The following is a 12531-nucleotide window of genomic DNA, read 5'->3' as shown; positions in this document are numbered from 1 at the left end:
TGCTCCTTCCCCGTGGCACCTCCCCTGCTGAGCCACCTCTCTAGCTGGGTTCGCTGAAGCCCCTGCAGTCACGTTCCCTGGTGCACAATGCATCCTTAGGGCATAACCCCTTCCTGCCCGTGCTGTAGCCAGGGGACAGGAGGCGGCTGGGTTATGTCGGTGGCCAGCAGCAGCCTGGAGTTGTTAGCTGCCTTTCAACACTGTGCAGGCAGGCAGGGACAACTGCTTCCAGACACAGGGGATCGTGGGGGGAGGGGGCGAGAAAGGGAGGGAAGAGATGAGCTCTACAAAGACAAGGGCCAGATCATCCCTTCCCCCACCTCCCCTGTGGCTGGAAGCAGCTCCTGTCCCTTCCCTCCTGCACAGTGCCCAAAGCCTGCTGCTGGCCACATATTAGTGTGAACCCTGGCAAAAATCTGGGGAGGAGAGGCATGTGACCCTGCTTGCCCCGCCCATGTGTTGTCTCAGGAAGATGTAGTGCCAGATATCAGGAGAGGCGGTTCTGTCCTGTGGGCCCAGCCGGGTGGGGAGGGTCGGGTTGGTCAGTCACCCCCCACCTCCATGTGAGAGAGGGGTATGGGAGTGTGTGTGTTTCACCTCTCTGCGTGTGAACCCTAAAGCCTTAGAGATAAGAAGGTAAATAAAGAGACTCCAACTACACAGTATTTCTTTTTAACAGGGGCTCAGTCAACTTGATGTTAATTTGAACGTTTGTACTGCATAGTTCTGATTGATTGCCATTGAACTCACTTGAATACAAATAATTTTACCAGATGTCCCATATTCAGCATAGGTAAATATGGTCACCCTACCTATCTATCTCAACTGCAAGCTCAACAATTTGTCTTTTTCAATGGGATCATTAAAAAGATCAAAAACTAGAGAAACAAAAATGGAAACATGGTGGAAAATATTCCTTAAAATAAACATGAAATTCAAGGACAAAAATCTGGACCCAGAAGCATAAGGCCAAGAATAAAGTTTCTTTAAATAGATGTTAAGCAGGCCAGAGTTGATTTACAAAAGGACATAGTGCCCTACAAAAGGAATTTCTTGCATATCACTTGCCATCTTTTGACAAACATAGCATTGTTACAGTACTAATATCTTATTTGTGGCAGTGGAAAAATAATCTGTTTCTAGATATTTCACTTACAAATAAATGTCTTATTAACAGTCAGCATATAACAGATAGAAAATACCGTACCCTTTTCATTGAATGGTGTATGCCAAGCTAGGAGATAGTTATCTGGTTTTAACTGTGAGCAACCTTCAATGGTAGCAGGATCTGACCATTTCCCTGGAAGTTTGTCAATAATCTCAACATAGTGTTTTACCAAATCACGATATAGGTCTTCTAAACACCAGTAATCTGTGTAGAATAAGGAATAAAGGACCATTATAAATGGAAGAGGGGAATATTGAAAAATACAAAAAAATAACCCAATCATGCATTTTTCAAATATTACTATTTTTCATTTCTAATTTATGTGAAGATTTGTTAACATAAATGAATACAAACACATTTATACAAACCATTAAAACAGTCCTGGAGAGGGTACATCTACATCTATGTCCAAATTACAATCAATAATATAAACAAGCAAAAGCAGAAAACACTAGAGAAGACATATTTGTATTTATTTAGTTAGTTAGTTATTTTAATTCCCTCCAGTAACTGTTGCTTCAGAGCCCATTTAGGCCCTCATTGAATAAGGTACTTAAACTTATGCCTCATTTTAAGGCATGAGAAGTCCCTTTGACTTTAATGTGGCTATTCAAGTGCTTAAAGTTATGTACATACTTTAATACCTTGACAAACCAGAATCTCTGAGTTTATACGTGGACACTAGTCCAGTTCAAGACTGAATTACCCTGTTTAAAAATTTTCCACTGACTAGTTTTTAATTCTACTGATTCATTGTAATTAAGCACAGGGGCAAATGAGTGTTTTTTAATACATTTTTATTAATTGTATGTTTTATATAGTTATTGATCATTTTATTTAGATTTGCATCCTCTTCAGTGCAAGGGTCTGTGTCTTCCTATATTTCTTCAGTGTCCAACACGACAAACTCTTGATCCTCGGTTGGTGTTACCATGATATAAATTATGATGATGATGAGGAGGATTAACAATAGTAAATCTATATAATCTTAATTTTCTCAGCAAATGATTCTCTGAAACATGATCATTAACTACATTTGCTTGTTGGTTATTTCTACTGTGCTTAAACCTGAGGTCTTTACTGAGAGCCCTTAGTCATGTTGAATAATACATTACTTCTTCAGTAGGACTACTTGTTGGAGTAAGTTACTAAGCGCACCAGCAACTCATCAGCTCATTCCAATTGGGCTTAAAAGAATGTACCTGGGCCCTTGAGGGAAGAGATACCTGATGAGTCAGGGCTGCCTGGGTCAGTCAGGAAAGGGCTGGTGAGATCTGTCAGAGACCGGGACAGGGGCAGGGGAGGGAGCTGCAGGAGGTCCCTTTAGGAAGCTGTAGATGGTTCCTGGAGGAAGGCTGGAGAGCAACAAGAGGGGTTTGCTGGCTAACTTCCCCAAACTAGACAGTCAGGGCTGGAAACCAGACAGCAGCAGACAGAAGTGCCTGCTGGTTCTATTCTGGCGAGCTGAAGCTGAGAGCCAGAGAGGGATGAAGGCAGGAGAGCAGCTGCTGCCATAGGCGGCGAGTTATATGGGCTCGAGGTGCCCGGGCTCCAGGAATATTCAGGGCCGGGTGCCCTGCTTCAGCAATATTTGGAGCTGGGTCTCTCCCCTGGCCCTGCCTGGATTGGGCCCCGGCCCCGGCGGGTCTCACCCCACTGCCCCGCCCAGCCGTGTCCCTGCCTGGAGCGGGTCCCAGCCTCCGCCTTCCACCCCTCCCCCTGCGTCCCCCCTCCGCCGCATCCCTGCCTGCTCGCAGATCAACTCCCGGCAGAACTACTGTCTGCTGCCCCAGGGTCCTAGCACCTGCCATCCTCTAATGGCAAGGCAGGCTGCCCTTACCCTGCTCTTCTGCCCTAGCTCTGAGCCTCTCCAATGCCCCAAACCCTCATCCTCAGCCCCAACCCTCATCCCCCTGCAGCCTGATCCTCTGCCCCAGCGTGCACCACCTCCCTCTTCCTACACCCCCCCAGCCGAGCCTGCACCCAAACTCCATCCCAAAGCCTGCAGCCCTCACCCCCTCCTGCACACCCACCACCTGCCCTAGCCCAGAGCCTGCACCCAGCATCCAAACTCCTTCCCAAAGCCAGCACCCCTCCTGCACCCTAATCCCCAGACCAGGACCTGCACCCCCGACCTCCCCCCTGAAACCCCACCCAGAGCCTTAGGCAGGTGGAGGCAGAGTTTGAGGGGGCAGAGTTGGGGGGGCGGGTTCTGGGCACCACCAAAATTTCTACAAACTTGCCTCCCATGGCTGCTGCGCTTACCCACTGACATCTCCACACTGGAGAGCTGGAGCTAGGGGAACTGTGAGAAACCCAAGGGGACAGCGAGATGCTCCCCTGGTGAAGATGCACTCCCAGCAGAGAGGCTGTGAGGATTGCTGCTGGGAAGAACAGGGTTGCATTCCAACTGGACAGGGCAGAGGGCTGGAAAATGACTGATTGGGAGCCTCAGTGTGGTGGAAGATACCAGAGTGTTGTACGGAAAGACTCACAGCAGAGAAGCTGGTGGGCTGCCCACTGGGAAGAGTAGGGTTTTAAGGACGGGTGCAGGGTTAATTCGGTTTAACACTGCTAAATTCGAGATAAACTTGTAGTGTAGACCAGGCCCAAGAGATCACCAGCACTGAGCAGATCTTTCTATTGTAAGATCTTCACAACACAGACCACATCCGTTCTTGTGTTTATACAGTGTTTAGAGTAATGGGTCACGCTTCCAGTTGAAACCTCTGGATGCTACCATAATATAAATATTTAATAACAAAACACACATACAAAAGGTGAGGTGAAAGAAGAGGAAATAATGAAATGTTGCAGCTGACACAAAGGATCACTATGTGTGTTATTAACCAATACAGATAATGGGATTTTTTTTCTGTTTTTCCTTGTTTGGGATCAGGGGGTCTTCCAAATTTCTGATAAAGTCCTAAGAAACCTCCTCTTTTCCCCTTCTATGTACATATAGCCTTATGCTCCTCAGTCTGCATCAAGGCCAACATCTTGGATGAGGAAGACAGGAGCCTTCAGATGCTGACAATGCTGCTCCATAAGCTTTGAATGACAGAAAACGGTCCATTTAGCAGCAGTTTCACATGAGAGTACTAAGTCACAGGTACAAGTAGTAGCTGAATAGGCCCAATAGACTTGATTCCACTTATTTTAGTTTTACTGCATTGATTTCAATGCTTTGACACCATTGTGAAATGAGAATCAGGTCGAATATCTTTTATTTGCTTTCAGCCCACCACAGTGTTACAGACTGCTCTAGTTCTGTTTTTCTTCAGAACATATGATAAAAGTTCATTCATCATGCTTGTGTTCTTCCCAGGCATGTGGCTATGGGTTGAAGAGTCTTCACTAAAATTTCCCTCTCCAATCTGCAGCTGTCTCAGTAGTCCAGTCATGCATTTTGTTATAGTTTCTCCAGTCAGTGTGTACTGCATTCAAAGTGCAGGATAAACACAGTCTGACATTGAGCCTGGGCAAATGAGTGGATTAGATGATATAGACCTCAATTAATCAATAAATTAAATGAGGGTAATGTAATTAAAGCCAAGCAACATGGGTTTTTGGGAAATAGTCCTGTCAAACTAATTCAGTATGTTTTTGGATGAGATTACAAGTTGGTTGATAAAGGTAAAAATGTTAATGTAACAAACGTAGACTTCTGCAAGGCATTTGACCTGGTACCACGCGACATTTTGGTTAAAAAACTAGAATGATAGACAATTAACATGGCATACATTAAATGGATTAAAAGCCGGCTAACTGATAGGTCTCAAAATGTAATTGTAAATGGGAAGTTGTCATTGAATGGGTGTGTTTCCAGTGGGGTCCCACAGGGACTGGTTATTAGCCCTACGCTTTTTAACATTTTTTCAATGACCTGGAAGAAAACATAAAATCATCACTGATAAAGTTTGCAGATGACACAAAAATTGGGGGAGTGGTAAGTAAGGAAGAGGACAGCTCACTGATACAGAGCAATCTGGGTGTATGCAAATAATATGTATTTTAATAAGATTAAATGTAAATGTATGTATAGAATCATCGCAAGCTGGGTGTATGCAAATAATATGTATTTTAATAAGATTAAATGTAAATGTATGTATAGAATCATAGAATGTAGGTCTGGAAGGGACCCCAGTAGGTCATCTAATCATCTCTTGCACTGAGACTAGACTAAGTATCATCTTGCTAAACCATCCCAGACAGATATTTGTCTAACCTGTTCATAAAAACTTCCAATAATGGAGACTCTACAACCTCCCTAGGAAATGTATTCCAGTGCTTAACCACTCTGACAGGAAGTTTTTCCTAATGTCTAAACTAAATCTCCCATGCTGCAATTTGAACCCATTACCTCTTGTCCTGTCCTCAGGTGAACAAAGGAGAACAGTTTATCACCCTCCTCTTTATAACAACCTATTACGTACTTGAGGACTGTTATAGCATAGCCCCTCAGTCTTTTCTTCTCCATAATAAAAGGCAATTTTTCAATCTTTCCGCCTCATCATGGTTTCTAGACCTTTCAAGTATAGAGCAACAAAAATTATTACTTTCTCCAGTTTGTCCACATCTTTCCCAAAGTGTGATGCCCAGAACTGGACATAGTACTACAGTCAAGGCCTTTTCAGTGCTGAGTAGAGTGGAAGAAATACTTCTGTCTTGCTTCCAACATTCCTGCTAATACATCCCAGAATGATGTTTGCTTTCTTTGCAACAGTATTACATTATTGACTCATATTTAGTTTGTGAGCCACTATAACCCCTAGATTCCTTTTTGCAGTACTTCTTCCCAGGCAGTCATTTCCCATTTTATACTTGTGCAGTTAATTACTCCTCCTTAAATGTAGAAGATGTCCACGCAGTGTGCAGAGGCGGTCAAAAAAACAAACAGGATGTTAAAGCAGCAAAGAATCCTGTGGCACCTTATAGACTAACAGACGTTTTGGAGCATGAGCTTTCGTGGGTGAATACCCACTTCCTCAGATGCATGTAATGGAAATATCCAGGGGCAGGTATATATATGTGTGCTAGCAAGCAAGCTAGAGATAACGAGGTCAGTTCAATCAGGGAGGATGAGGCCCTGTTCTAGCAGTTGAGGTGTGAAAACCAAGAGAGGAGAAACTGGTTCTGTAATTGGCAAGCCATTCACAGTCTTTGTTCAATCCTGAGCTGATGGTGTCAAATTTGCAGATGAACTGAAGCTCAGCAGTTTCTCTTTGAAGTCTGGTCCTGAAGTTTTTTTGCTGCAGGATGGCCACCTTAAGGTCTGCTATAGTGTGGCCAGGGAGGTTGAAGTGCTCTCCTACAGGTTTTTGTATATTGCCATTCCTAATGTCTGATTTGTGTCCATTTATCCTTTTCCGTAGAGACTGTCCAGTTTGGCCGATGTACATAGCAGAGGGGCATTGCTGGCATATGATGGCGTATATTACATTGGTGGATGTGCAGGTGAATGAACCAGTGATGGTGTGGCTGATCTGGTTAGGTCCTGTGATGGTGTCGCTGGTGTAGATATGTGGGCAGAGTTGGCATCGAGGTTTGTTGCATGGATTGGTTCCTGAGCTAGAGTTATTATGGTGTGGTGTGCAGTTACTGGTGAGAATATGTTTCAGGTTGGCAGGTTGTCTGTGGGCAAGGATTGGCCTGCCACCCAAGGCCTGTGAAAGTGTGGGATCATTATCCAGGATGGGTTGTAGATCCTTGATGATGCGTTGGAGGGGTTTTAGCTGGGGGCTGTATGTGATGGCCAGTGGAGTCCTGTTGGTTTCTCTCTTGGGTTTGTCTTGCAGTAGGAGGCTTCTGGGTACACGTCTGGCTCTGTTGATCTGTTTCCTTATTTCCTCGTGCGGGTATTGTAGTTTTGAGAATGCTTGGTGGAGATTTTGTAGATTTTGTAGCCACACCATCACTGGTTCATTCACCTGCACATCCACCAATGTAATATACGCCATCATATGCCAGCAATGCCCCTCTGCTATGTACATCGGCCAAACTGGACAGTCTCTACGGAAAAGGATAAATGGACACAAATCAGACATTAGGAATGGCAATATACAAAAACCTGTAGGAGAGCACTTCAACCTCCCTGGCCACACTATAGCAGACCTTAAGGTGGCCATCCTGCAGCAAAAAAACTTCAGGACCAGACTTCAAAGAGAAACTGCTGAGCTTCAGTTCATCTGCAAATTTGACACCATCAGCTCAGGATTGAACAAAGACTGTGAATGGCTTGCCAATTACAGAACCAGTTTCTCCTCTCTTGGTTTTCACACCTCAACTGCTAGAACAGGGCCTCATCCTCCCTGATTGAACTGACCTCGTTATCTCTAGCTTGCTTGCTAGCACACATATATATACCTGCCCCTGGATATTTCCATTACATGCATCTGAGGAAGTGGGTATTCACCCACGAAAGCTCATGCTCCAAAACGTCTGTTAGTCTATAAGGTGCCACAGGATTCTTTGCTGCTTTTACAGATCCAGACTAACACGGCTACCCTCTGATACTTGAAACAGGATGTTAGGAATCATTAAAAAGGGGATCGAGAATAAGACTGAGAATATCTTATTGCCCTTATATAAATCGATGGTATGCCCACATCTCGAATACTGTGTACAGATGTGGTCTCCTCACCTCAAAAAAGATATACGGGCACTAGAAAAGGTTTAGAAAAGGGCAACTAAAATGATTAGGGGTTTGGAGAGGGTCCCATATGAGGAAAGATTAAAGAGGCTAGCCTATTCAGCTTGGAAAAGAGGAGACTAAGGGAGGATATGATAAAGGTATATAAAATCATGAGTGATGTGGAGAAAGTGGATAAGGAAAAGTTATTTACTTATTCCCATAATACAAGAACTAGGAGTCACCAAATGAAATTAATAGGCAGCAGGTTTAAAACAAATAAAAGGAAGTTCTTCTTCACACAGCACACAGTCAACTTGTGGAACTCCTTATCTAAGGAGGTTGTGAAGGCTAAGACTATAACAGCGTTTAAAAGAGAACTGGATAAATTCATGGTGGTTAGGTCCATAAATGGCTATTGACCAGGATTGGTAAGGACTGGTGTCCCTGGCCTCTGTTTGTCAGAGGATGGAGATGAATGGCAGGAGAGAGATCACTTGATCATTGCCTGTAAGGTTCACTCCCTCTGGGGCACCTGGCATTGACCAGTGTCGGTAGACAGATACTGGGCTAGATGGACATTTGGTCTGACCCGGTACGGTCGTTCTTATAACTTTCCATTTGTCCTAATTGAATTTTATCCTGGTTATTTCAGACCATTCCTCCAGTTTGTCAAGATCATTTTGAATTCTAATCCCTTCCTCCAACGTGCTTGCAGCCCCTCCCAGCTTGGTATCATTCGCAGACTTTATAAGTGTACTCTGTATGCCATTATCCAAATAATTTACAAAGATATTGAACAGAACCAGACCCAGGCCAGCTCCCTGTGGGACCTCACTTCTCTCCCACCTTGAGAATCATTGATAACTATTCTCTGAGTAGGTTTTCCAACCAGTTGTGCAGCCACCTTATAGTAGGTTCATCTAGGCCAGGGGTAGGCAACCTATGGCACGCATGCCGAAGGCTGCACGCAAGCTGATTTTCAGTGGCACTCACATTGCCTGGATCCTGGCCACCGGTCTTGGGGGCTCTGCATTTTAATTTAATTTTAACTGAAGCTTCTTAAACTTTTTAAAAACCTTATTTACTTTACATACAACAATAGTTTAGTTATATATTATAGACTTATAGAGAGAGACCTTCTAAAAATGTTAAAATGTATTACCGGCACGCAAAACCTTAAATTTGAGTGAATAAATGAAGACTCGGCACACCACTTCTGACAGGTTGCCGACCTCTGATCTAGGCTGTGTTTCCCTAGTTCGCTTATGAGAAGACCATGTGAGACAGTATCAAAAGCCTTACTAAAGTTGAAATATATCACATTTATTACTTCCCCCTATCCACAAGTCCCCCTATCCCCTGTCAAATAAGGATATTAGGTTGGTTTGACAAGATTTGTTCTTGACAAATCCATGTCGACTTTTACTTTTCACCTTACGACCTTCTAGGTGCTTACAAATTAATTGTTAGATTATTTACTTTATTATCTTTTGAGGTACTGAAGTTAAGCTGACTGGTCAATAATTCCCTGTGTTGTCCTTATTCCTCTTTTCATAGATATGTATATTTTCCCTGTCCAGTTCTTGGGTACCTCTCCTGTCCTCCACAGGTTCTCAAAGATAATCACTAATGGCTCAGAGATGTCTTCAGCCAGTTTCTTAAGTATTCTAGGATGTATTTCATCAGGTCCTGCCAATCTGAAGACATCTAATTTGTCTAGTTCTTAAGTTGTTCTTTCCCTATTTTAGTCTCAGATCCTACCCAATTTACACTGATGATGTTTGCTGTGTTAGTAATCTGATCATTGTTAACCTTTTTGATGAAAACTGGAACAAAAAAGGCATTTAACATCTCAGTCATTGCTGCATTTTCTATTGGTGTATTTCCCTTTGAGTAATTGGCCTACCCTTTCCTTGGTCTTCCTCTTGCTAACGTATTTGTAAACTTTTTTTTACCCTTTATGTTCCTAGCTAGTTTCATCTCATTTTCTCCCTTGACCATTCTAATTGGCCATTTAAGAACAAAAAATGCAGGCCATACTTGCATAGGAAGCAGTGACTGAAAAAGATTTGGTGGTCATGGTGGATTATCAGCTGAACATGAGCTCCAAGTGTAATGTTGTGGCCAAAAAGGCTAATACAATCCTTGGAAGCATAAACAGGGGAATCTTGAGTAGGAGCAGAGAGGTTAATTTTACCTCTGTATTTGGCACTGGTGCAACAAATCCTGGAATATTGCTCCCAGTTCTAGTGTTCGCAATTCAAGAAGAATGTTGATTAAACTGGAGAGGGTTTGTGGAAGAGCCATGAGAATGGTTAAAGGATTAGAAAGTATGTTTTGTAGTGATGGACTCAAGGAGCTCAATCTAAGTATCTTAAAGAGATAGTTAAGGAGTGACTTAATTACAGTCTAAAAGTACCTACATGGGGAACAAATATTTGATAATGGACTCTTCAATCTTGCAGAGGAAGATATGACACCATCCAGTGCTGGAAGTTGAAGCTAGACAAATTCAGACTGGAAATAAGGCATGCATTTTTAACAGCGAGGGTGATTAACCATTAGAACAATTTACCCAACGTTGAGGTGGATTTTCCATCGCTGCCAAATTTTAAATCAAGATTGGATGTTTTTCTAAAAGATCTGGTCTAGGAATTGTTTTGGGGAAGCTATAGTGTGTTTGTGGTGATTTGTTGTTGTTGTTTTTTAGGAATAGCTTTGCTTCTGTTATATTTCAATAATAAAATTTACTATTACACTACAGCATAACGAACATGATTACAAGCAGGACTTGTCAGGCCTAGCAGATATTATCTATACTTTTATAGAGCTTAAGAAACAGGAAACGTGATGTGCATTTAATCATTGACCATATTCAGAAATATGTTAGACTGACATCTTGTCCTTATCTTTAGTGTCTTAGCTATCCCTCAAACCATTGGTTAGCCAGAAGCCAAACATGAAGTATCCAACATTCTCTTCAACTGATCTCTGGACACTAAATTTAGAACAGTTCAGCAGCAGGCAGATAAAACATGAAATATGAGCACAAGTGAAATTTCATTAACTTAGATGATACATACATGTATTTCTACATGCTAATATTATATATTATTACTTAATGTTAAGGGAAACAGACTAATTTTAAGAGAGATAAATATTTGCTTCATTTTGAATAACAAGATCTTGCTTAACACTGTTACTATGTGTTAATGATGTGTTTTTGATGGCAAGGGCTTGCTAATCTTAAAAGCTTTGACTCATTGGGCAGAGAGTCGACATAAAAACCATTGCTTCCTACAGAAAAAAATTAATACCTTAAGAAAATGCAGACGTATTTATTCAGACTTGTGTGATTTTAGAGAAGGATGCATATAAATAGCAGTGACTGTTGTAATATATTTTAGGTGAAAAGATAGTAATTTAAAATGGCTCTCTAACCAGGTTACTTCTTAATGGGTTTAAGGTGGCCCAGTGACATCTTGATGTACTCTATATATATAGTACAATGCTCAGAAACTCTATTAATGATTAGTCTATATGCATTTTTTTTCCAAGCTTCATTCTTTCAAATAGGATTATTCCCAGAGGACAGTACTGTTCCCTGAAGCTTAGGGCACAGAAAATACTTATTTAACCAACTTTTCACCAAGTGCCCCACTGTATTAGTATTTAATTTTTATTAGCTTTAAACCTCAGAAAAAATTATAAGGAAACACTCTAAACCTAAGAAATCAAACCTTGTTACTTTTTGTTGCTGTGAGAACATTACTTTCACCTGGGAGACAAGTTGTGGGCTTATATTTGTTATTCAGTAAAGCTGTTGTCTTTAGATTCTGAATAGTTGCTCCCAAGCTTATTGCTCCCACCTCATTTAGTGCCTATTTTAAGAAAGCTAGCAGCTCCACAGCTTTGTTCCTTCCCAATCTAGGTTCACTAGTCAGCTGTTACTTACCTGTGATGACAGCCTCTGCTGTAGCCATGTGCATGAGAGTATTGTCGCTCACTGGCCATTTGTCTCCAGACAGCACCAGGTTCTCAAGTCCTCCAATTTCCTTTAGTTCCTCTTGGATCTTTGCACCTAAAGCACTGTTTTCTCGGGTGAAATTTCGATAACCAAGAGCATCCCCTACCCCTGCCAGAAGGACAGCAGCCTTAAATTTCTCCATCACAAGGGACTTTGACTCTTCTCACTTTCCTTTTGTCTAAAGCAGCCACTGAGTCTTGATCTTTCTTTGTTCCTTTGCCTTCAGCTGAGCTCAACTGACACTTTATATTAGCCATTGTGTCACTGCACAGATCTCTCTGTATAAGGCAAGGCTTGCCTTTTCTGGCTTTGCAGGTGCCACCTCTTGTCCCAAATCCAATAAGACAAAATATTTCTTAATCCAAATATATTTTACAGGGAGTTAATTGTAAAAACATGTGTGTACAACATACAAGAAGTGAAATGCAAAGATCAAAATCATTCCTGCAATGCAGCATAACGCAAGCCAAAAATACTTTGACTATCCAGTTTAAGTAACTCTACACCCAGATAAATAAATCTCTGGTAGGGGTGTTTAATTTTTTTTAATGGCTTGTAAATGAACATGTTTTTCTTTGGTTCTATAATATTTTAGAATTAGTTTCTCTTTGTGGAACTGATTAAGAAACAGAAGCACAGTCTGCTGTTACAAAAGGATGTATAGAGCCCCTCTCAAAATGCAATAGATTCAAGACTGGCAAA

The 12531-nt window shown here is 42.0% G+C and overlaps 1 protein-coding gene across 5 annotated transcripts in view; it reads right to left on the bottom strand.

Annotated features, from left to right (window-relative positions):
* ADPRHL1 (ADP-ribosylhydrolase like 1) overlaps positions 1 to 12210 on the bottom strand; it is a 54534-nt gene extending 42324 nt beyond the window's left edge. The window contains exons 1-2 of one of the 5 annotated variants that reach the window (XM_050946891.1): positions 11758 to 12210; positions 1208 to 1372 (exon numbers count right to left, since the gene is read on the bottom strand). In XM_050946891.1, coding sequence (XP_050802848.1) covers positions 1208 to 1372; positions 11758 to 11971 — 379 coding nt within the window. In that variant the 5' untranslated portion in view covers positions 11972 to 12210. The remainder of the gene's footprint in view (positions 1 to 1207; positions 1373 to 11757) is intronic. The other 4 variants (XM_050946901.1, XM_050946909.1, XM_050946919.1 and 1 more) reach the window with 4 other exon arrangements.
* Positions 12211 to 12531: the final 321 nt, after the last annotated feature.

This window comes from Gopherus flavomarginatus, chromosome 1, assembly GCF_025201925.1.
Source record: "Gopherus flavomarginatus isolate rGopFla2 chromosome 1, rGopFla2.mat.asm, whole genome shotgun sequence".
Lineage (NCBI taxonomy): Eukaryota > Metazoa > Chordata > Testudines > Testudinidae > Gopherus > Gopherus flavomarginatus.
Note: the sequence above shows the minus strand (reverse complement) of the source record. Positions and strands in the feature narration are given on the sequence as shown.